At 57.3% G+C, this 24,425-nt stretch overlaps 2 protein-coding genes across 12 annotated transcripts in view; one reads left to right on the top strand and one right to left on the bottom strand.

Moving 5' to 3' along the window:
* The first annotated feature begins 630 nt into the window (after positions 1–630).
* On the top strand, positions 631–21,870 carry DHX32 (DEAH-box helicase 32 (putative)). 10 transcript variants are annotated; one of them, XM_036335635.1, is made up of 12 exons: positions 631–761; positions 6,053–6,533; positions 9,175–9,368; positions 10,669–11,041; positions 14,197–14,442; positions 15,595–15,688; positions 15,769–15,927; positions 17,263–17,454; positions 18,065–18,214; positions 19,701–19,888; positions 20,539–20,720; positions 21,531–21,870. In XM_036335635.1, the coding sequence occupies exons 2-12, from the start codon at positions 6,252–6,254 to the stop codon at positions 21,700–21,702; spliced, it is 2,232 nt and encodes a 743-aa protein (XP_036191528.1). In that variant the 5' UTR covers positions 631–761; positions 6,053–6,251; the 3' UTR covers positions 21,703–21,870. The 10 variants fall into 10 exon arrangements, with proteins under 10 accessions (XP_036191528.1, XP_036191527.1, XP_036191526.1 ...); XM_036335634.1 differs by lacking the exon at positions 631–761 and adding an exon at positions 1,014–1,146; XM_036335633.1 differs by lacking the exon at positions 631–761 and adding an exon at positions 1,439–1,820.
* Positions 21,840–24,425, bottom strand: part of LOC118669635 (BRCA2 and CDKN1A interacting protein) — an 8,169-nt gene continuing 5,583 nt past the window's right edge. The window contains exons 6-7 of one of the 2 annotated variants that reach the window (XM_036335660.1): positions 23,607–23,778; positions 21,840–22,280 (exon numbers count right to left, since the gene is read on the bottom strand). In XM_036335660.1, coding sequence (XP_036191553.1) covers positions 22,110–22,280; positions 23,607–23,778 — 343 coding nt within the window. In that variant the 3' untranslated portion in view covers positions 21,840–22,109. The other variant, XM_036335661.1, reaches the window with a different exon arrangement.

Here is a 24,425-nt window from a genome sequence, read left to right as displayed (position 1 = left end):
CGCTCAACGGCTGACATTTCAGGAGCAGGTTGACTATTTACAATGAATGACCCAAACTAACCAAAATAATGACACCAATGACAGTAGCAGGAGCAGTGCCTGGATTTGCTCGGGGTTCATTCCAGGAGGGACCCACTGGGGGCGCTGCATCCACCTGTCCCCACTACCGAGCTCCCCAGCCCCGGGTCCCAGCGGACCCCCCTCCCCCACCAGGTGTACCCCTTCTCTCTCCAAAGAGAAAAGCGCGAGGGGGGGCCGTATTTTTAGGTCGAAAACGTTAAAGGCCTGCGGGAGCCCCCCCCCCCGGCTCCCCGCCCCCCGCCGTCGGGCCCTTACCCGGGGGCTCCATGTCCACCTGCTCCCGGATCCTCGGGCCGAGCCCGGCGCCTCCCCTCCTAACGCCTCTGCTCCGCGGCCGGCGTCGGCCGGTTGCCCTGACGACCGGGGGCGGGGCCGGGAGGACGGCGAGAGGGAGGGTCCAAACGCCGCGCGGAGCGAGGACCGCACGTCGCCGCAGCTCGGAGCCGGGTGGCGGCGGGTCGCCGGCGGGAGACGCCGCCCGAGCCGATCGGTGGTCGCGCCGACCCGGGGGCCCTCGTGTCCCCGGCGCGCCGGGTCCGATCTGCGCGCCGGGACCTGCGCGCCCCCGTCGCTGTCCCGAGGCGCCCGAGGTCCGTGCGGCCGGCGAGCTCGGCCTGCCCGGAGGGGCCGGCGGCGGAGCCTGGGCCTGGGACTCGCGCCCCGACGCGGAGCCGCTGCAGGTAATGGCCGGGCCCTGCGCACCTGTTGCGGCCGTCGCGGCTCAGCGCGCCCCCCGCCGCGTCGGGGTCCCGGCCCCCCGGCCCCGAGCGGAGACGCCTGGGGCGAAGGCGGCCTCCCCGCCGCTGCCCCCGGAGTCCGAGCCCGGCCCTGCCCGGCGGGAGCAGCCGGCCTGCACCCCGCCCTGCCGGCAGGGGGACCCCTCGGCGGCCGGGGCGTCGCCAGCCTGGGAGGGAGCCTCGTGCCACCTTCCCGGGCAGCACCGCGCCCATCGGAGCCCCCGTCGCCCCGGGCCAGGCCGGTCCCGGACCCCGCGGCAGGAGGGCCTGGCCGGCTGCGCTGTCCCCGGTGTCACATTTCGCCGCGGCCGCCGGGCTTTCCGGTTGGGTGAGTTTTCGTGTCTGTGAAGGACCAGCCCCCGTGGTCAGCACCAGGCGTGGGGCCGAGGCCAGCAGGTCCCGGGCCGGCTTCCCTGGGACGGACCCTGACGCCCAGGTCGCGCCTGGAGGAAGCGGGGAGGCGGAGGCGCACGGGGACCTGACCTGGTAGATTGTGAAAATGCAAACAGAGCGCGTCCCTGTTAAGAAAGAAAAAAAAAAGCGAACCGCCGGGAGGGCGGAGAAAACGGAGCAGAGAGTGGGGAGCGGCCCGGGCCTGGGTCGGGGGACGTGCGCGATTGACTCAGCGGTCCAGCCCCGGGAGGGGGCCTCCCTCACTTCCCGCCTCCGCTCCCCCCCGCCGCTCGGCCTGCACTTGAGGGTCGGGAGGAGCCGTTTCTGGGTCAGGACGGGATGACTCATCCTTTGCCACTAGAGCTTCCCGCCCCACGGAGGACAGGGCACCGCGAGGATCACTTCGTGGACCCACTCTGATGGACAGGACATGGGTTACGTTCCCCCAAGGGCTCCCCCTCGGACCGCATGCAGACCTCCCAGAGGAACTGTCACAGCAGAAGCTCCATGTGTCGGTGTGGACAGGCGGCGTGATGTCCGCAGAATCCACACTCACCGGCTGAAACCTTAAAGCAGCAGGAACTGCTTCTGAAGCGGAAAGACGGGACGGTGCGTTGTTACACAGAATGCGTGTGAGATCAACAGTAGATCCCAAGCACATGTTTTCAAACCAACAGCAACATCATGAATCGGTCTTTTCACCCCAGAAACAGTGGTGCTCGTTAGTAACGTGGTCATCAGACATGACCAGCTACTGATAAAGCCTGGCATTTAGTAACCCGAACAGGGCTGCTCTTCCCCCACCAGCACAGGATTAGGCAAACGCCCGTTTAGAAAGAAGACACAAAACAAGAAAGAAAGAAACCACGTTGCAGATCTCCAGGCCACAGCAACGAGCTGGGCGGTGTGGCCTGGCCGCAGGTTTGAGGCTGGGAGGCGCTGTGACCTGAAGCCCTCCACAGGGGCGGGGAGCACTTGCCCGGTAGCTTTGAGGTTGACATGGCATGGAAACAGTCTAGGTCAGTGGTCGGCAAACTCATTAGTCAACAGAGCCAAATATCACAGTACAACGACTGAAATTTCCTTTGAGAGCCAAATTTTTTAAACTTAAACTATACAGGTAGGTACACTGTTATTAACTTAATTAGGGGACTCCTAAGCTGGCCTTCGCTAAAACGGTCCTCAGTCTGATGGAGGTACGTTCGCTGAGGCCGACCCCTTCCAACTCTCCATCCGCACTCGTCTTGTAGACTTGTTTCGTCCATCTCCTTTCCGAAAACCGACTTCTGTGCGTGGGCCACGAAGTTTCAATCGCACTGTATGTGCGCACCCGCACGTGGTATTTTGTGGAAGAGCCACACTCAAGGGGCCAAAGCGCCGCATGTGGCTCGCGAGCCGGGGTTTGCCGACCACTGGTCTAGGTAACAGGTGACCTTGGCAACTGTGAAAAGCAACATTTGAATTTAGGGGATGTGTACCCAGAAGAAATGACTGGCTGGGAGCCGGGAATGGGGTGCGGGTGGAGAGGCCCTCAAAGGTCTGAGGCAGGGACGAGGTTCAGTTTGTGGCTCTCCCTGGGCACCCAGGACGATGCGGTACTCGGTACATGTCTGCCGAATGGATGGGAAGAGTGTTAGAGAGCCTGCCGCAGATAACGGACATACTTGACCGTTGGCGGCACAGGCCTGCGCTCAAAAGGCTGCTGGAGGCCCAGGGTGGGTGAATGGGAAGGTACTGGCTTTGCCTTTGCGGGTTTTCTACGTCGTCTTTCCTGATCCTTTTTCACTGGCACCTTCCGGCCGTTTTTGGTGGTCACTTGAATAGCAAGTCTTGATTTTTTAAAAAGTCTCCAAGCTCCTGGCCGGATAGAGCAGTGACCTGACTGCTTACTTGGCTGCCACTTAAGGAAATGTAACAAACCAAAGCCCATCACAGGGACACCAGGGAAGTGAAGGGGAGACAAGGCAGCCGTTCTCTCCTCTGACTCCCTTGGCCGCCTCGGACTCAGAGTAAAGATAACTCTAGCAGCAAATTAACATTGTTTAAGGCAAGTCAGATAATTTCCTAAAAAAAAAAGAAAAAAAAAAGAAAATGAATGTGTTGTTTCCTAGCCTTCCTATCACAAGTAGGAGTTTTCATTTTTGTTGTTGGATTTTTATTTTCTGTTTTGTTCTGTTTTTTACCAGAGTGAGGGTGCTATTTGTCTTTCTTGGCTACTTTCTGAAACACATGCGTTCAGTCAAATGTTGAAAGCCATTACATTTCCACTTTTGCTGTGTTTTCTTTGTACCCATCTCTCCGCCCTTTACTCAGGGAGCGTGTAATGGGCTGCAGGGCCACGCTGCCCACCCTTCCGGGAAGTCCTCCAGGATCAGGCGAATGCCCACTGAAAGCACCTCTCCCCTCCCAGGGCACAGTGCGGCCCTAGCTCTGCCCTATACTTTCTGGTAGAGTTTTCCCTCCTTTTCTGTGGGTGGGTCTGTGCCTCTGCTTAGGCACTGTAGGAGCTAAGCCCATGATTTAGGCTTCTCCGTATCCTTCCCACTCATGGCGGGTTTCCAGTGTGTACCTGGTCATTTAAGGAAGATGATGATGGAAAGAGGACACGCCTTGGTCGGGGATGATTTAATTAATTGCCAGCTCTGCCACCGTGGGAAAGTCAGGAGCTCCTGCTCCTCATTGCTAACTGGGGATAATAAAACCTGCAGTGGTTTCTGACAGTCACGTGGGAAGCAAAATAAATGCATGTGAGTAAAGATATGGATGGAAACGTGGTTCATTGAAGAACTTAAGTGTAACGGTTGGAACTGGCTCAGGCATCAGTAAGCGTTTACTGAGCACCCGCACTGTGTTGGGGCGTCCTGGGGGCTGGGGTTGGTACTCAAGGGACTAGGAAAGCCACATGGAGGTGGGCGGGCAGGGGGCCTCCTGGGCAGAGGGCGGCCTGGGCAAAGGCCCGGAGGCCAGTCTCCGCAGGAGCTCATGTGGCTGGAGCTCCTATTGGACTCACCCCTTTGCTCAGCTATCTCGCTAGGCTGTATGAATAGGCCGCATCAATACCTAGCACACTTTATTAACTGCTTTTACTCAAATGGCAGTTTTTAAAATATTACTCAAAGTCATCAAAATCATATTGAAAAGCACTGAGTGTGACCAGTCTGTTGAAATTCTGATAAAACGCTTGATTTGTAAACTCCCATGGAGGGCGCCGTATGTTATGATACACGCGCGTTGGCTGAGCTTGGGAAGTCTTTCTGTACATACGTCTAAAAATTGTAAATTATCATAGAATCTAGGATTCTTTAAAAAAGTAATTTATTCAAGCTTCATATGGTATGAACCAATAGAGTTAAAAGTGAATTTTTTTTGTTTTTTAAATCCAATTAATTTGATTTGCTTACTTAAAAGCAAGACATTGTCAACTTGTTAAAGTCTAGAAATAGGTTTTTAAAATAAAATTCTGAATTTTTACTTTACCTGTTCAAGAAAGGTTTTAAGGAGACACTAGAAATTAAATAGAATATGCTTTTGGGAAGCTCTGAGCCAGTTAAAACAAAGACAAACAAAAAGGCAGCCCCTACAAGTTTAAAGTCCCAGGAATGATAAGCCCTTTGTTTCAATGACAGTAAAACTGAAGTATAACAGGCCTGGGGGATAAAATTTCATATAAATATTTTACTAACTCCATGTAGGTGATTAAACTATATTTTTCAAAGTTTTTAAATGCCTCTCTTTCTATGAAAGAGCTACACATTTCCTGTTTTATGGTATTTCTTCCAAAGCATAGAATGTTCTATCTGGCCCTCAAAGTGTCCGGGGGCGGGGGTGGGGGGACAGCTCACTCACGCAGGCCCGGAGGCTCTCCCACGTGTCCGATGGCTGACGGGGCTGCACCTGGGGCCTCCTTCTTATTCCTTAGGGCTGGGAGCTGGCCCTCCAGCCACTAACCACCCACCTACAGCCACAGCGCCAATACCTGGGGTGCCAATACATGGAGCGCCGTAAAGCCATTTAAGCGATAAATGCCATGAACCGTAGTTTAGGATTTGTTCTTTTGACTTGAGTGTTTTCTTTTTAGTTTCCCTGGTTAAGGTGAAAGGGGCTTGTTCCCGGCCATAGGGCTGCCTGTTAAACCTGCCGGTCACTGGGAGCAGCAGGCACTCCCCTGGCGCAGGGGCTGAGCCACCATGGAGGGGGCGGGGGGGGGGGGGGGGTCTGTCCTTTCCTAGGACACGTCTCTCCTTCGTTTAAATGACATGATGTCTTTTGCTGCCTCTTGAATCTGACGTGTTGGGCTAGAGACCCTGGAGCCCCCACAGAGCCTGGGATTCCTGGTGGATTCGACAGTGGAGACCTCGTGGGGAAGCTGGCGGCCTCCACAGGGAAAAGTGATGACTCACCACTCCCTCCCTGGACTTGTCAACTGGCACAAGCAGATGCCCAGTGGAGTTTTAAAATGGTCTCCTTAAACGAGAAGGAATCTTCACTTAAAGAATAATAACAACAGACCTTCTTGTGGTCGGTGCTGAGGGGGCTCAGCTGACGCCCCATCTCCCTTCTCGGGGCCCGCTTCGCTTGGTGAGGCCTAGGCCCCTGACCGAGCTCACAGCGCTCTCCCGTGGCTTTCCGTTCGCTGTGGGTCCATCCGGGCTGCGCCGGGTCAGGCAGGGAGCACCGTCCAGCGGGGAGTCTCTCTCCAAACCCCCAGGACAGGCTGAGAGCTGCCCTGAGCCTCTGGCTCAGCCGGCAGAGGAGGTGACAGGCAGCCGCTACCCTCGCAGGAAAGCGGGCCCTTTTCCTTGGGACACTGCGGGCCTGACCTGCCTTTTCTGTGTTTCCAGGTTTACTGGCGGCACTGAGCGCGGTGCTGAGGGAGCAGCACCGGGGAGCAGCCAGCGCGGATCCGGTGGAGGGACACCTCGAGGCCTGCACCCGTCCTGGGGGTCACCCTCGAGGCCTGCACCCCTGGTGCAGCGGCGACGCGAGAGGCCCTGGGAGAAACCGGGCTGGGATGCCGGCTGCGTGAGCTCCTGTGACAGGATGGAGGAAGAGGAGGTGGAATGTCCAGACTCCTCGTCGGAAAAGCGCTATTTCCCGGAATCTCTGGATTCCAGTGACGGCGAGGAGGAGGGCCTCCTGGCCTGTGAGGACCTGGAACTGAACCCTTTCGACGGGCTGCCGTACTCCTCCCGCTACTACAAGCTCCTGCGAGAGAGAGAGGCCCTTCCCATCTGGACGGAAAAGTACTCCTTCATGGAGAACCTGCTCCAGAGTCAGGTGGTGATCGTTTCCGGAGACGCCAAGTGCGGGAAGAGCTCCCAGGTGAGTGGCCCGCCGCCCGGGCCCCCACGTGTCTTCATGACGACACGGCCCAGCGTCGGCTGCTGTCGTCTGCATCATGACGTGACGTGAGCCAAAAGCCAGGCAGCAGAAATTAAGTTCCCTGGTGCATCCCCACGCCGGCGGACCAGCAGGGATGCTGCGTGGGATTAGTGTGCCGCTAGTCAGGGCGGGAGCAGGTCCATGTCCGTGGCCTCAGCTGCGTGGACTTTAAAGCTGAGACGCATGCTGTTTGCCTGCGGGCTTCAGGGTGTGACTGTCGGGTCTGCACGCCCAGCAGCCAGCATGCCTGGATGGCTTGTTGGTAAAGCTGTGGGGGATCGTGTCTGTGGGGGGCCGGGGCCTCGGGCTGCTCCAGCTGTGGACTCCGTGACTGGTGCTGAGTGGGGAGGGAGGGGCCTTGGCACGGGCCCCAGGCGGCTGGTGGGAGGCGGCGGGCGTCCTGGAGACTTGCGGGAGGAAGTGTGGCTTAGGGCGCAGGTGTGCCCAGTGCACATGTCGCAGTCCGGGGTCAGAGGTCCATGGATGAGGCGAGGACCTGCAGAGCGGACGGGAGCGGCCTCCTGTGCGTGTCCCCCGGAGGCAGCGCTGAGCCGTATAGGACATCGCGGCCACTGCTGCTGGGTTCTGGTCTGGACCGAGCCCACCCGAGGACCGGGTCCGACCCTCCGCAATCCAGCAGCTCAGCACCGTGCCTGTCGCCTGGGGTAGGTCGAGCCACTTCACTTTGCTGGCTGAGATAGTGCAGTTTGTAGAATCTCAGGCACTGACGTCAATAAGGCCCTGATGCAGATTAGATCCTGGTCACCAGAGGCCACTCACCGCTAAAGCACTGGCGGGCCGAGGCCTGGTGATCGCTCTCGGGGGAGCCAGGGGCCGGGACCCGGTCCTCTTGGCACCCAGGGAGCGGGGGGCTGGGACCCGGTCCTCTTGGCGCCCAGGGAGCGGGGGGCCGGGACCTGGTTCTCAGGGCACCCACGCTGTCAGCCTCCCTTGCACCCCGAGGTGGCGAGGTGGCTTCACTGCCCTGGCTGTGACCCCCCTCACGTCCCAGTGGGAAGACGCATGAGGCCGTGGGCTGGGAAGCAGACAGCCGTGGGGTGCGCTCAGAAGAGTCAAAGCCGTGCTCCCTAGCAGGTTCCTAGCGTGTGTGTAAATGTGGGTGTCTGCTGCCCAAACTCCAAGGAGACCGCTTGGTAAATAGGGTGTTTTCCATGTGATGGAGCGGTAACCTGCTTTTATCACCAAATGACGTTGCTGTGTCACCACAGCAAAGCGGGCGGCCTTGGTGTTTTGTCTGCCCTGGGAAGGTGCAGCCTCCCAGCCTCCTGGTTCTCACCAAGCGGCACCTTCCAGAGACTGTGGGGGGAGGAGGAAGGTGCTATGGGGGCAGAGAAAATTGCCCCCGAGCAGGCACAGAATCGAGGCTCAGAATGGGGTGCAGCACGGCCTTCAAGGTCTTCACTGAGGCAGGGAGCCAGGAGCCCCCGGTGACGGTCACACCCCAGCGATGGCTGAGTCACTATTAGGAGCCGAGCTTTGAGCTGTGAGGCTCCCACCTCCTCAGGCCCCCGTGACCCAGGCCTCCAGGCTGCGGAGGGGAGTGAAGGGCGGATGTGCTCTCCCCTCTGCCAGCAGCCCTGGTGCCCACTGGGTGGGTCCCTGGGTTACTATCTGCCGGCTGTGGCTGAACTTTCGCGGGGCCTGTAGCTGGTTGTGACTGTCCTGCCTGGATTCGGTCCGTGTCCTGCGCAGTGTGTCACGCGCTCACCTCTGTAGCACAAGCGGCGCTGAGTACATGGCTGATTCGTTTTTCACCGGCTGGCACCTTTCTTCAAATGCTGGAACTACATTTGCACGGTTAGTGGGTGGGTATTTGCAGTTCACGGGAGTCATTCATTTGGAATTACTTATGATTTCTGGTAAAGTTATGTCTTTTTCAAATTACAGTGAGGATTAAAATCTAAGAATTCCATGATGGGCCTAGCAAATATAAAATTATTGATAGCTAAATATTAAAACTTAAATACCTTAAATCTATTTAAAAACACTCTTGGGATGATTTATCTTAAAAACACGGGTAGCAGAGTGAAGCTCACTGGCAGTGTCTTGGAACTAACACACAGTGGACTCGGCCCTTCCACTACCATCGTTCTTGCACCAATGAACTTGAGATGATGCAGCGTATTCACCTTTAAATACCAGGCTCATCTGTTTATTTTATCCTGAGCATTTAAATATAAACGCTTTAACTCTGAGTCACTATTTCTCATCTCAATGCTATGCAGTGTTTACTTTGTTAAAACACAAGAGTTGATATGGCACGGCATGTTTTTCAGGGAGGTTTCCCGTAGCCAGAAAGAAAATAGCAGTTCATGCATAGATTAGTGTTGTGTTTGTTCTTCAGAAATATAGCTGAGGGTAAGAATATATGTGTATTTTGCCTTTTATTTTTACCTGCCTTTTTCATCTGGGAATCGAACGCTAACAGTCCTAACGCCTTCCTGTTCTTTCTCGTTGATTTCTTTGCCGGTGGGAACTCTGGGGTAAACACAGACTGTTCACTCAGGGGTGACTCGCTGGTGGGTGTCCCGGCGGGCGCTGACGGCTGGCTCTCCCGCAGGTGCCGCAGTGGTGTGCCGAGTACTGCCTCTCCGTCCATTACCAGCACGGGGGCGTGGTGTGCACGCAGGCACACAAGCAGCCCGCCGTCCAGCTCGCCCTGCGCGTGGCGGACGAAATGGATGTCAACATTGGCCACGAGGTCGGCTACGTGATCCCGTTTGAGAACTGCTGCACCAGCGAGACGATCCTGAGGTGGGTGGGGTTCCGCCTGCTATGCTGGCGACTGGGCTTGTGTTTCGCAATCACCGGAGCGTGTGCCCTGCATTCCACGTCAAGGTCCAAGCCTCCGCAGTGTTCACGACGGCTCTGTCCCCGCCCGGCCTCGTCGGGATTCCTGGTCTAATCTCCCGCGACCCTCAGGGAAGTCACTTGCTGGGTGGCCCCCGACCTCAGTCTTGTCTTCTCAGGCCCCGCCTCCGGGTGGGTCTGCATGGGCTGCCGTGTGCTGGCCAGACACGGGGCCTGGTCATCCACACCCCCCTCTGCTGCTGAGCCACCCTCTCCGGGCTTGGCTAGTCCCCCAGTCCATGCCAGGCCCCCGCCTCCACGGAGGCTTCCCTGCCCTCCCACAGTGTCAGCAGAAAACCCGGATGGTTTACCAAACTGGACATCAGCCCCCATCATGGCTGTTTAGCTCCATGTTTTTCTTTTTTTTTTTTTTTTTAATATATTCTATTAATTTTTTACAGAGAGGAAGGGAGAGAGATAGAGAGAGTTAGAAACATCGATGAGAGAGAAACATCGATCAGCTGCCTCCTGCACATCTCCCACTGGGGATATGCCCGCAACCCAGGTACATGCCCTTGACCGGAATCGAACCCGGGACCCTTCAGTCCGCAGGCCGACGCTCTATCCACCGAGCCAAACCGGTTTCGGCATACTCCGTGTTTTTCAAACTGTACTTTTCCAAGTCTCCTCATTTACCAGTTTGAGCTAGTCATGTCTACCTTCGAGATTTATTCTCTTTAAATGAGAAAGGCGCCAGCACCAGCACAGTGCCTGGCACCGCGAGGGGATTAGTAAGTGTTCGCACCCTTCCTTTTCTTTCTTGGAAGGGGTCAGCTGAGGACTGTCAGGCCCAGGCCACCCACCCCCCGTTCAATGACGTGGCGGGAGGACTCCGGGCTCAGCATGTAGTTGACTCACAGCTCAGACTTACTGTGTGAAAGCGCACTACGCAGTCAGCGAGGGAGATGGCACGGGGTGGAGTCCACGGGAACCCAGGCGCACTAGCGCCGAGGGCAGAGCCTTTAACTGGGCTCCAGAGATGCTCCTGGGGGCCTGTGACCGTCTGTAAACGTTTAAAGTTTGCTCACGTGCATTTTGCGGTTGTGAAGGCCTGTGGACTTTTCCGACGTGAAGGACTCTTGGCCCAGTAAAGGCTCAGAACTCCTGGTAATAGCGCGGGACACAGGCGCGGCATTTCGTGGTCCTGGGAGCTGGGTCCGAGTCCTCGCGTGAGGACCTCTCCTAGCTGCGTGTCCTCCTGCAGGTACTGCACTGATGACATGCTGCAGCGGGAGATGATGTCCAGCCCCTTCCTGGCCAGCTACGGCGTCATCGTCCTGGACGACATCCAGGAGAGAAGCATTGCCACCGACGTGCTGCTCGGGCTTCTCAAAGGCGTCTTGCTGGCGAGGCCGGAGCTGAAGCTCGTCATTAACACCCCGCCCCTGCTGCTCAGCAAGCTCAGCGCTCACTACGGCGACGTGCCGCTGGTGGAGGTGCCGAGCAGGCGCCCCGTGGAGGTGGTGCACCGCAGCGGGGCTCCGGACGAGGCTCTGGAGTCTGTTTTGCGCCTCATCCTGGAAATTCACCACTCTGGTGAGAAGGGCGACATTGTCGTCTTCCTGGCCTGTGAACAAGTAAGTAACAAAATCTAACCCAACAGGGGAACGCGGTTCCGCCCTGGAAACCTTTCAAGCTCGCGGGATGCTTTCAATGACTAACATACAGGGCTCAGTTTGCTACTGAGTAAATATTTGGTTCCTCAGTTTTTGCACTTTGGGAGAAAGGTAGACAGGTAAATAAGACCACGTGGAAAAGGAATATTTCCACAACCAGGTGCTGCTCTGGGGTGAGGCCTCGTCCCAACCCTTCGGAACATCCCGGAGCTGGTTCCCTCCCCAGCTCGGCCACGTGGGCGCCCGAGGGTAGCGCCGGTGCCGCACCCCTCAGACCGCTCTTGCCGCCTCCCCACCATCGGGAGCGTTTGTTGGAGATGCGATGAGGAACATAAGCTAAGTATGTGACACGGGGCCAACAAACAAGCAAGCGAACGAGGCCCCACAAACGTTCCTACGCTAGCCAGTGGGGTGTTGGCGGAGGGATCATGTACAGCCCGCCCAGGGGCTGTCTCCTGACGCCAGGCACCTGGTCTGAAAAGATGGAGAAGAATCTTACCTTGGATTCTTCAAAACGTCTTTGGAAAAGAGCAACTGGGAACGTGTGACAGCCTGTCGCTGCTTTCAGTCGCGTGCCGTTTGGGGACACCCGTCCGTGCTGCAGCTGCCCTGGGGCCTCCCCTCCGCTGCCCTGACTCTCAGCCTCCAGTCTCCAGAAAGAGACCTTCCATCCTGGGGCTGGTTTCCGGGCCTTGCTCCTACCACCCTCTCACTCCGAAAGCCCTGGTTTGGACTGTGACCCACGATGTAGCGACCCCGTGACTGAGCAGAAGCCCAGAAGGAAACTGATCGAGGGGCTGAGCCACCGCCGAAGAGACCTCAGTTCCCGCCGGGGCTCCCCACGCGGCCACCTGCTTCCAGAAGCGCTCCCAGACCTGCTTCTCTGCTGACGTGTGGAGCCCGGGATGCTGGTCCCGCCGGGACACCAGTCCTCTCAGCTGAGACCGTCTGTCCCGTGAGGACAGTGACTCAGAGTCTCAAGTCCATGGTGACCAGAGTGTCTGTCAGCTCGCTGTGTGGCGACAGCTTCCTCAGTAACAACTCCTCGCCCACGTCGGGGCTTATTGTGACCATGTCTCCTCGAGGGGGCGCTCCTGGGAGTGGGTCTCCCGAGTCCGCCTGAGCTGTCACCAGTGGCCTCGAGCAGGTGCCGGCGTACCCAGCGGGGGGGCAGGGGCAGACCCCCGGGCTCAGAGAGCTGGGTCACCCCCACATCACACCGCGAGCCTGGCCTGCCGAAGAGCCCAGTCCTGCGGAGCCTTAGCGTCTTGACAGTGACGGTCGGGTGAAGGCTGCAGGCGGATCTGCATCTGCGCCTGACATGAGGGTGCACCCAGTGGGCAGGACGGCCTCACCCCTCGCCCCAGCGTCCCCGCCGCCACCTGGCTCTCGAGCAAGAACACAGAGCAGCATCCTGACGGGACTGTCCTTCCCACTTGTGTCGGGAGCTCCTCTCCTGTGGTCTCGGGAGTCACGTCCCCTGTCCTCCTGGAAGCTTGCTTGGTTTCTAGGTGAACTTAAACTCTGCCGTAACAGTAAATGCCACGGAAAACAGAGGCAGGCAGAAACGCACCAAGTGTCACTTCAGACCGAGTCCTCTCCAGCCTTTCAGGGGGAGCACCTCACCCCATACCCTGAGTGTTGACAGCACGCAGCTCCTCGGCCCCGGCTGTCTGCTAGCCCGCAGAACAGTGCCGTCAGCAGGGAGCACGGGCTGGGGTTCTGGGAATGTCCGCTCAGGCTCCCGGGCGACTCCGAGCTGCACAAGAGGCTGTTCAGGTTTTCCCGGGAAGGGCTCCATCGTGGGTTTCCTCCGGGGGCCGGCCTCGTGTGGCTCTTGTTCCGTGGCTTTGCAGGTAATTCTGGTAATTACCTGAGGTAAATGCACTGTACACTGAGGAAGAGAGAAATGACTAAGCAAACCAGCTGCAGCACAAAATGCATATTTTAAGCCTATTTTTCAAATTCGGAAGGTTCTGACCGCAGAGCCCTGTGCCAGCTGAGCGTGAGGAGTCTGGCCCACCTGCAGCACCTGCTGCTGGGCGGTTTGTTCCCTTAGGCAGGTCCTTCTGTTCTTCCTTCCCCCCATTTGGAACAAACTCACCATCAGAACCCACCTGCAGCCAGAAAGGTGAAGCCACTAGAAGCCAATAGAGAACTATGGCTCTAGTGAAGTCTAGGGGGTGAGACTCATTTCCAGAATGACCTGGGAGAGCCCTGATGGTAGGGTGTTTGTGCGCGGTGATTGGGAATCTGGAGACTGTAACTCCTGGCTCCTGGTTCTGCCGCCAGGAAAGCAGTGATGCATCGTCACTGATGTGAGAATAAGTTTTGTTTAGCTGCCACTGCTAATGGAGATGAGAACTGCATCAGGCTAGGAAATTAGGATGAGCCCTGGCCGGTTGGGCTCAGTACATGGAGCATCGACCTGCAGACTAAAGGGTCCCAGGTTCAATGTCATTCAAGGGCACATACCTGGTTGCAGGCTCCTCCCCGGGCCCCTGCGCAGGAGGCAACCAATCAGTGCTGCTCTCACATCGATATTTCTGTCTTTCCTTCTCTCTTCTACTCTCTCAATAAAAAAAAATCAATGGGCCGAAACCGGTTTGGCTCAGTGGATAGAGCGTCGGCCTGCGGACTGAAAGGTCCCAGGTTCGATTCCGGTCAAGGGCATGTACCTGGGTTGCGGGCATATCCCCAGTGGGAGATGTGCAGGAGGCAGCTGATCGATGTTTCTCTCTCATCGATGTTTCTAACTCTCTATCTCTCTCCCTTCCTCTCTGTGAAAAATCAATAAAATATAAAAAAAAAAAAAAATCAATGGAAAAATATCCTCGGGTGAAGTTTAAAAACAAAAATAGGATGACTGCATAGAGGCAAAGATAGTATATTTCCAGAGGAAAACAATCTTGCACTGAAAGCAATGAAACTGTAAATTACCTTCCCCAAAGAAACGTTCTCATCCCTCTCGTCCTCCTTTACCCTTGATGGCGCCAGACACGGTTCCTTCCTGTGGACACGGCGGCTTCTGCCTACAGTGGTGTTAATGGGCCTCGGTGGTGACGCTGTCTGTGATGTGCCACGTACTCATGGGTGCTGTCACCTCTGCCCGTTAGGATATTGAAAAAGCCTACGAAACCGTCTGTCGAGAAGGCTGTCACCCTGACGCAGACCACGGCGAGCTGGTGGTGGTGCCTTTGTACCCAAGAGAGAAGTGTGCGCTGTTCAAGCCAAACGACGAGACAGAGAGAAGCTGCCCAGCCCCTCAGCGGCGAGTGGTGCTGACCGCCAGCCCCGGGGAGGCGCTGATCGGGAGCAGCTCGGTCCGCTTTGTCATCGACGTGGGTGTGGAGAGGAGGAAGGTAACTCTTACCAAACAGCTGGGGAGCGTCGAGAGTGAGTTTCTTGGGTTCCTGTTCTGGGCCAGACAGTGAGGGTGAAGGCTGAGGGGTGCTGTGCTCGCTCCAGGGCAGGGAGTGGCCGCTGCCCTTCGTGGCCCCGTGTGGTCTGGACACAATAAAGGGGGGGAGGCGGCAGAGGCAGCGCCGTGAGGGAGGACCCAGCTACGGAGCACCAGGTGGGGGTCCTGGTCAGCCCTTTTTCTTTAGCAAATTGCTGCCTCCTGAACAGTCAGTGCTACTGGGTGTTTCTGGTAACCCTTTATCAGAGTCGTTAGCATCTTCCCTCAAAGAACTTACTGAAAGTCAGTTTCAAGTGCACTGGTGCTGGTTTTAACAGATTGTCACTTATAACTACATAATAAAATTCCACCTAAAATGTTAAAGAATGTATTATTTTCTATAGCTGCCTTTAAAGAAAAAAAATTAGTGAAAATGGAATAGGACAGCTCACTCTCAAAGCTGGGACTTAAGTCCTGGCATTTCAAACCGAACAGGACCTTCCTGAGCACTGATCCACTGAGCGTGACCAGATGCTGTGTGGCCCTCACCTCCCGAAAACCGCGCCTTAGGGAGGTTCCGGGACAGGGTGCTTGATAATGAATCAGCCCCACCAGGGACGCCAGGGTCACTCCTTAAGCCCCCCGAAGAGCAACACTGGTGGTGCCGTCGCAGTCCCCCTGGAGCTGGCAGGATGGACGAGGTCGGGGCACGTATGCAGGGAGACGGGAGCTCGGGCGGTTTGCACAGAACCTTGACGGGGCAGCACGGCCAGGTGACAGTGCTCCGCATGGCACAGCCAGGTGACAGTGCTCCGCGTGGCACAGCCAGGTGACAGTGCTCCGCGTGGCACAGCCAGGTGACAGTGCTCCGCGTGGCACGGCCAGGTGACAGTGCTCCGCGTGGCACGGCCAGGTGACAGTGCTCGCGAAGGGTGGCACCAGTATCTCGGCGATGCCTGAGGCCCACACTGTGGGAAGCAGACAGCCTTTAAGTCCACCGACCCGCGTGCTTGGCGCTTCCATCTCGAGACAAGCAGAGCACCGTGGACGCGTGGACGGGCCTGTGGCAGAGCCTCCAGGGGAATGGCGCTGAGGGTGCTGTCTCCGCCCACAGGTGTACAACCCGCGCATCCGGGCGAGCTCGCGGGTCAGGCAGCCCATCAGCCAAAGCCAAGCGGAGGCGCGCAAGCAGATCCTCAGCTCGTCAGGTAACGCTGCGGGCGTCACCCGACTCCCGGGCACCCCGGCCACGGCCACAGCAGGCGAGCACTTCCCTTGTTTCTCCCAGGAAAGCTGTTCTGTCTGTACTCGGAGGAGTTTGCCTCCAAGGACATGCGGCCGCTGAAGCCGGCCCAAGTGCAGGCGGCCAACCTGACGAGCATGGTGCTCTTCATGAAGCGCGTCGCCATCGCGGGCCTGGGCCACTGCGACCTCCTCAACACACCAGGTAGCGCGCCGGGGGGGAGGGGGGGGGCCTAAGCTGACGGCGGCATCGTGTTGGGGACACAGATGTGTGGTCACGAGGGGAGAAGAAAAGCGGGAATTGTAGTGTCGCGATTTGGAAAAGCAAACAGCGCGCCATCACCATCAGAATCCCGTTCTCGGTGGCCCCCCTGTGAGACCAGCTGGTCACCAGGGACAGAGGGGCAGGGGAGAATTTACTGTCCCCTGACTACGCACGTGTACGCTGCTGCGCTGGGGAGCAGAGCTGTGGGCTGACCTGACTCACTGCTCTGGAAGGGACACCTCGATGCTCGCAGCTGCCGCCCGTGTCCCGCTGATGAATGAAACCCGCAGGTCAGCACGCTGGTCCCCTTTTCAGGGTCCATGAGCCGTGAGGAGAGAATCCGGCATCACGGGGCCTCAGGCTAAGTGAGCTTAGATCCTGATGCAGATCTCTTTCAAATACAAGCCAGTCATTTCCCTTCCCTAGTCCTGAGGGCTGACCTCCAGCCTGAGTGACAGTCACTGCTGACCGGGGTCAGGGAGCTCAGGGCCAGCTGGCCCTGCATGAGAGGGACTCAGAGATGTGGTACATCACAGACAACATCACCACTTCGAGTCCAATTAACACAACTATAGGCAGAAGCCGCAGTGTCCACCTAGAGCAGCGGTTCTCAACCTGTGGGTCGCGACCCCTTTGGCGGTCGAACGACCCTTTCACAGGGGTCGCCTAAGACCACCCTGCATACCAGATATTTACATGACGATTCATCACAGTAGCAACATGACAGTGATGAAGTAGCAACGAAAATAATTTTATGGTTGGGCCACAACATAAGAACTGTATTTAAAGGGCCAGAAGGTTGAGAACCACTGACCTAGAGAGACTCGGATGAGCCTGCCCAGCCTGTCCTGTGTGGGCACCGGGCACGGGCCCTCTGGTCCTCTGGGTGGCTGTGAGGTCTGCAGTAGTTTCTCACGTGTGCTGCTGACCATAGAGGGGACGCCCATAGATCCCCCAGGTCCTCTGTACAGCTGTCTCCTTGCACCAGACCAGTGGGCTCTGACCACTGTAGGCTCCTCAAACCCACAGCACCATCCCCACAGCTCAGGGTCTGCAGCTCCATCCGGCTTCCCTCCCTGCACCACAGCCTGAAACTTTAAGGCAGTAGCTGGGCAGTCACGTGGCTCATGTCGTTGGTGTCCCCGCTCAGGAGTCCGCCCTTCATCGCCTGGTGTTCTCTGTCTTGGAACTGCCGAGTCATGTTTGTTCACTACGGGAGGGCCATCCCGGGCCTGTCCCTCCGCCTCGGGGTGAGGCCGACTGCTCTCTCCCCAGCCCCCGAGAGCCTGATGCAGGCCCTGGAGGACCTGGACTACCTGGCGGCGCTGGACAACGACGGGAACCTGTCGGAGTTTGGCATCATCATGTCCGAGTTCCCCCTGGACCCACAACTCTCCAAGTCAATCCTCGCGTCCTGCGAGTTTGACTGTGTAGACGAGATGCTGACCATCGCTGCTATGGTAACAGGTACCCAGGAGTCTTCTTTTGTGAATCTGCACGGCTAGAGCTTTAGATGAGATCAGGTTGAAGTGAGAATATTTTAATAGATGGAAAGGTAGAAAATTATAACAATTATCTTAGTATGAAAAAGCCTAAATCATAGCTAGTGAATTTCTTAATCTGACAGGTGAAAGCACACCAGATTAGCTTTTGCTGAAGTCAGCACAGATCAAGAAAAATTTGAAGAAATGTGTCACTAGACATGTTCTGCCCACATGATGATGTGTGTGCGTGGCTTTACTTCCCGCACCTCTGTCCCTTGGTCTGTGTGCTTGAAGTTATGCTTTAAAGGCAGACAGACCGAAGGCTGTGCGGCACGAGAACCTGGGTTCTAATCCTGCGCCTGCACCGCCCTGGGAGCGCCCGCCCCCACTCCCGCTGCAGCACAGCCGTGTGACCAGCAGACTAAGAAAGACAAACAGAAACAAGGAGACACACACATGACAACCCCGAGCCCCTTTGGTGCCCGAGTAAAAGGGAAAACCAGTCAGTCAGAGTAAGACTGGCAGCTACAAGCCCGAGAGCTGTGCTGCCGAAATGTCTCCTCACTGCTGCCCTGGCCCCTTTTGTCTTCGAGCTCCCAGCTGCTTCTCACATCTGCCGCGTGGAGCGGAGGAGGCTGCCCTGACTTGTTGGAAGACATTTCTACATCCCGAAGGCGATCACTTTACCCTCATCAATGTTTACAAGGCCTACCAGGACGCAGCTCTGAGCTCCGCCAGCGAGCGTAAGTGGTGCTTGATTCTCAGGGTCACCCGCGGAGCCCCCTTCCTTCCCCCAGGAAGCTGAGTAACTGGTCAAACACCCTCTCTGGGCCTGGTCACGGCGGTGGAATGGGCTTGAGGCCCTCAGTGCACCCGTAGGTCTCTGCCGAGCAGAGAAACTCACTCCTGCTCCCAGAGCTCTGGCAGCTGCGGGCTGTGGGGCGTGGGCGGGCCAGGACTGGAACCCAGCGTTCAGCTCGGCCGTGTTCAGAGGGAGCTGCTGGGGGCAGGATGACACCGGGAGACTTGCACAGCTCTTGCCTCTCGGATTTTTGGGGAGAAAACAAGGACGTCCCATCTCTTGGTGCCCTGGGTCACAGCTGTGCTCACTGCTGTCCACAGCTGGCACATCCCTGCTGGATGGAGAGGCTATGGGGCAAAAGCAAAACAAACCCCCTCCAGATAACAGTGGAGGACAGGCCGGTGCTGAGATGCTGGGGAGAACAGGGCTGGAGCTTGGCAGAGGGAAGCAAGGGCAGACGAGGGGAAGCGGGAGCGGGTGGGGGACCGGAGTCCTGAAGCATGGAATGGTGCCTGCAGTAGCGGATGAGGCAGAAGTTACACGGGGCGGGCCATTCGGCAGCATCTTTGAGAGCCGGCAGGATGGGGGCCAGGCGCATGCTCTTGTTGCTCTGAGTGGTCCTGCGTGGACAGGACAGGGCCCACCATGCCAAGGCCACACACTGGTCCACAAGGTAACTGTAGGTGGCAAGAAAGAGTGACTTCAAGCTGCACCAGGCGCAGATATTTTAATGTACCCTTTGCAGCAGGTTAGCTTAACTCTAATGTAATTCCCAGATCCACCAGAAGTAACCCTTCTCTTATAATGAACTAGAGGCCCGGTGCACAATCAGGGCCAGGGAGGGACCACGGGAGGGCTTTTGGGCGTGACTTGCCCAGTCTCAATCGGCCAGACCCTAGCACCAAGCTAACCTTCCGGTCGGAGCATCAACCTACCCCCCCACCCTCCCCACCCCCACCCCCCCCAGTCAGTGCGCATCATAGCTACGGGTCGAACAGTGGCTTAGGCTTTTACATACAGAGATAGAACATGTGTTCCCTAGACCAGAGGACTGTCCACCGTGAGCCCCTCCTGTCCTGCTCTGATTAGCTGGGACCATGCACATCCTGCTGCGCACAGCAGATAAACGAGGACTCAGGCAGTGCCCTCTGCCCGTGAGCCAGACAGGCGACAGCTTCCGGTCCACGCTAGGAGCATGTGGCCTCCACAGTGCATGGGGCCGTGGAACCCCCTGAACCCGCTGGCCAGTGCAGGTTCTTCCTGGCAGCGCCACAGAGGGCCCACCTCGCTGCCCCAGAGGTCCCTGTCCTTGCTGCCTCCCCGCACGCACCATGTGACCTCCCAGGTCAGGGAAGCAGGGGAGAGCGCCTTCCTGGCCAGGCCCTTGCAGACCCACCGCGACCCTGACCTCCGTGCCCTCCCCGCAGACTGCGTGGAGAAGTGGTGCCACGAGCGCTTCCTGAACTGCGCCGCCCTGAGGATGGCGGGTGCCATCCGCGCCGAGCTCGTGGACATCGTCCGGCGGATCGAGCTGCCCTACGCAGAGCCCGCGTTCGGCTCCCAGGAGAACACGCTGAACATCAAGAAGGCCCTGCTGTCCGGCTTCTTCATGCAGGTGAGGACGGCCGCCTCCACGGGCCCTGACCCCCGGGCAGGCGCTCCCTCTCGGTGATCACTTCACACTGAGGTTCACTTTAAAACACAACAAAAGCCCTGATGCGACTTCGTATTTAAATACACTTCCCTCAGGCATGAAGGGCTCAGCCAGAACACACAACGCTGTCCAAAGGGCAGGGGAGGGGCAGACCGGGCTCTGAGCTGTTGGCGAACCCGCTCACATTTAGGGGTGAATAACGCCCAGCAAAGAGAGAAGCGCCTCCTTCGCTCCTCACCGGGAGGCTCTTAGAGGGCGTCAGAGACGTGGGTCTGACACCCCCTCCCCACCTGTCGCGGCCCCCTGGAGGCCCGACATCTCAGCTCAGAGGTCCTCGTCCCTGCGGGAGGTTAGGTCCTGGCGTCACCGGGTCCTGAGAACTAGACGAGCGAGGCCACGAGGGGTGCCGCACTTGCTGTTCGAGAGCAGCCTTACTCACGAGCAGACATCACCCACTGCAGCGCCCCTGCCCGTCCTACTTCGCTATCGGAAATAGGACGCATGGGTGGAACTCTGGTCCTAAGGCTCCCGAGGAAGAGACCCTTTGGGGCTTAAACCAAGCGCGTGAGTGCTGACCACAGTAACGGTCTCTCTGACCACGCCGCCTCTAGATCGCCCGGGACGTGGATGGGTCGGGCAACTACCTGATGCTGACGCACAAGCAGGTGGCGCAGCTGCACCCGCTGTCCAGCTACTCGCTCGGCAGGAAGACGCCTGAGTGGGTCCTCTTCCACAAGTTCAGCATCTGCGAGAACAACTACATCAGGATCACGTCCGAGACCTCCCCGGAGCTGTGCGTCCCAGGGAGAGGGGTTCCTACGCCTTAGGCTCCGGTAGAGGTTTCTACTTAGCGATCCCTGCAGACAGGCCCTGCCTGAGGCCGCAGCACAGAGGCTCCGTTACAAACACAAAGCAGCAGGCCTCTGACCAGGAGCCGGCAGGGGCAGGCCTTGAGGAATAAGCTCAGCCTCTCTCAGCAGATGAGCCCGAGCCTGAGCTGGGGGGGTAAGGGGGGACTGAGGATAGGCAGCGGCCAGCGCGGTGGGGCTGATGGTTTATGCCGAGTGCAGTACTGAAAGCAGCTGGAGATTAAGAAGGGTGGCATCTCATGGACCTAAAGATCCCTCTGGCTGCCAAGTGAACGGGTGTGGAGGGGCAGTGGGGGGAAGGGACTGGCCTCTCGGAGGCTGGCACAGTGCCGGGTCTGTTCTGAAGGTCCCTCCACCACGTGGGCAGAGTGATGCTCTGGCAGGAACCAATGGAAAGCGACAGCTGTCCACTCAGCTGGACATGGGGTGGTTTCGTTAGGAAGAGGGAGAGGCAAAGGCCCTGCTCTTACCACCCAGAGTTCTCCAAGCATCAGATCTGATCCTTCGCACTGGATGGCTCTGAGGGGAAGTACAGAGTCCCTGGTGGTCAGAGTGGTGGCCTAACACTGGAGAGCCAGCGGCCCTAGAAATGCCAGGGGGTTGGTTCTGTAAAAATAACAGCGGGCTGAGGCTCGGAGGAGCCCACGTTACATGCCAGCCTATGGATTCTGCAGGCGGGGAAGGGCTCGGGCACGCTCGCTGTCTCCCACCAATAACACTATTTCTTAACACAGGTTTGTGCAGCTGGCGCCCCAGTACTACTTCAGCAACCTGCCCCCCAGCGAGAGCAAGGACATCCTGCAGCAAGCCATGGACCGCCTGGCCCCCGCCCCCGCCCCGAAAGGGGAGCAGACGCCCTGCGAGAAGTGCCCTGAAACTACTGAACAAAGGTGCGCCCTGCAGTGACGCCTCAGAAGCTCCCAGAGCGCCACGCGCCGTGAACGCCCCGTCGGCCTGCGGGGCCAGCGCCGGGCAGCAACTCACGGGAGGACAGCCTCTGAGCCGCACAGGAGTCTTGAAACAAACTCATATTTTGTATATTATTTAAAAATAAAACATAGACGTTTTTATTGAGTTCTTTCAATAACTGCTCCACGTTTTTCTTCTTATGGGGAAGGTTTTTAATCAAACGTTCATAATTTGACCAAAAATTTTTTAAACACTATTTTGTAAATGTGTCACAGACACAGGCGACAGAACCCTACTTTGTGTAGAGAAACTAAAGCTAAATAAAGTCTCGAGTTTTTCAGTAAAACTCCACTGGGTTTTCTGGTGATTTTACAAACGCAGCACGCCCTCTCGGCGGGAAGCGGCTAGACAGCCAGGTGCTCCTCCAGCGCCGCCATGATCTCGCCCATCCTGTCACACGGGACCAGCATGACGGTGCGCAGGGGCTTCATTGGGACGTCGTCGAAGGACCACCTGCCGCCCAGACACGAGTCGCTCTCCTCCTGCACTGAGTAGCTGAACGTCAGGACGGCCTTCTGAACCACACAAACACCGTGAATAAGCAACACGCACTCCATCGGCAGCAAATACTGTTTGACACGTTTCCATAGGAACGGGGGCTGAAGGAAGCCCGAAGGGACACTTGGCAGAAGGCACCTCCAGGAGGTGAGCCAGCAGCCGGTGACACTGAGCTACCGCCCACTTACACTCTGTCTACCACTCTCACGTCACTCCTACTCACAACCTGTGACAGAGGGACAGGAACAGGCACAACACTGGACATCTAACAAGACCCTGCAAATGCAGGCCTTCCCACCGCCCCAGCTCCTCCTCCGCAGAGCTGCTGTGGACGAAGGGAAGCTTGCAGAACCAGCCGTGTTCAAACCCACACACACCCTGAGATGCAGGGCGTAGCCTCAAAATTTCATTCCCACTGTCTCCTTCCTGAAAAGGCCCAGCGCTGCCAGTGTTGACTGGGAGTCTCCGGAGAAATACGCGGCGGCGGCCACCCCAGGAGAGGGCCCTCCTCGGAGGCTCACTTCTGGGGAGGGCTGCACGGGGAGGGTATTCTCTCTCTGGCTGGCCATCGCGCACCAGCTACCTTGACAGGAAGGGAAGTGCCAGAAGCCCACTAACGGGATGACATCCAGGACGAGGGGCAGAGCGGCCCGGGAGCCAGATGGGAGGGCAGGGGTCCACCCGACGGGCTGGGACCTCAGCTGATGGCTGTCCCTCAGACTCAATGTCCACCTTGAACACAGGCTCATCCTTCCTCCCGGAGGGGTTGGGAGCCGCAGCTCTCGCAGCACATCATCAGCCTGATCACTACCAGCAGGTTCATGATTGTCTCCTCCCACACTCGTCACCAACAGTGGGGCTGGGGCGGTGATGACCTGTGAGAACCTAGTGCGCGCCAGGCACTGTGAGCTGCTAGCAGCTGGGGACAAGAAGGAAAACCAAGTGGCCACACTCGAAAGACTGATACAAAATGGGAGAGTCCTGACTTATTGTCAAGAAAATCCCTATATACCAGGGAACCTTGGTTCTCGAACTTAATTCGTTCCGGAAGGCTGTTGAAGAAGCAACTTGTTTGAAAACCAAATCAGCAAAAGTAAAAAAAAATAAAAATATTCCCAGCACAACTTCCTGATGTTAACAAGGTGAGGTTTAGCAATAAACTGACTCACTCACTCTCTTGTCACCTGAGAGACGCACAACTGATCACATCAGCATGAAAGGGCTGCTGGTTGAGAACCGAAGTTTTGTTCAATAACCGAGACATTTTTATGTGAACAATTTGAGAACCAAATTGAGAACCGGAGGTTCCATCTAAACAAATACATGGAACAAGACCGTCTTACCTCGTAGAAAAATTCCTCCTCTGCGTTCGCAAACATTAACTCATCGTTCTTTTGGCTGCTCTGCTTTTTGGAATTGCCTTTTCCTGCTTCCGCAAACGTCTTGCTGATCAGAAGGTAGAAGTGACACTTCCCACACGGCTTGTTGGTCTTGTGTGCCTCTGCCAGTTCCTTCCTACAAGACACACACAGGTCTGCTGCCGGCCGGTGACACCAGCCCAGCCACACCCAGGCCCAGGGAAGGCAGGGAGGCCGGGCAGGGCTCCTGCTGGGACTCGGCTCCCTGCGCAGACACAGGTCTGACACTTGCCCAGCAGTGAGCTTCAGCTCTGCCGTCTGCACTTCCCACTGTTCTAACAGGGCTTTTCCCAAAGAACAGGGTGACGGATCTCAGATTCCTCAGCATCCCTGCACAAGTTAAAAACACTAAGAACCTGGAGATTTAAAACAGCAAACATGGAATTGAAACACACAAAGGCACACGGCCACGCCCAATGCCATGGGAGCACGTGACTGCTCCAGTCTCCAATCGCGAGTCCAGGACTCATTTCTCCCGCGCTGCCGAAAGCACACAGCAAAGCGCAGACACTAACTCTGCAGTCAGCACAACAGCAAGGAAGCCTCCATTTCCTTCCTGAAAAGCAGGCATCATCCTGTGCATCCAGCAAACAAAATGTAAGGAAACGCGGAACAGCCCACTCAGCCTTTATAGGGGATCAGAAGGCGGCCACCCCCGGGAAATCAGATAAGCTTGAGCTCCAGCTGATCAGGAAAAGACAACACAAACAAAACCCACTAGGAGCTGTGGGGGGGGGGGGGGGG

The sequence above is a fragment of the Myotis myotis genome, unplaced genomic scaffold (assembly GCF_014108235.1).
Source record: "Myotis myotis isolate mMyoMyo1 unplaced genomic scaffold, mMyoMyo1.p scaffold_m19_p_15, whole genome shotgun sequence".
Taxonomy (NCBI): Eukaryota; Metazoa; Chordata; class Mammalia; order Chiroptera; family Vespertilionidae; genus Myotis; species Myotis myotis.
This window is presented reverse-complemented; position numbering and strand designations above follow the sequence as displayed.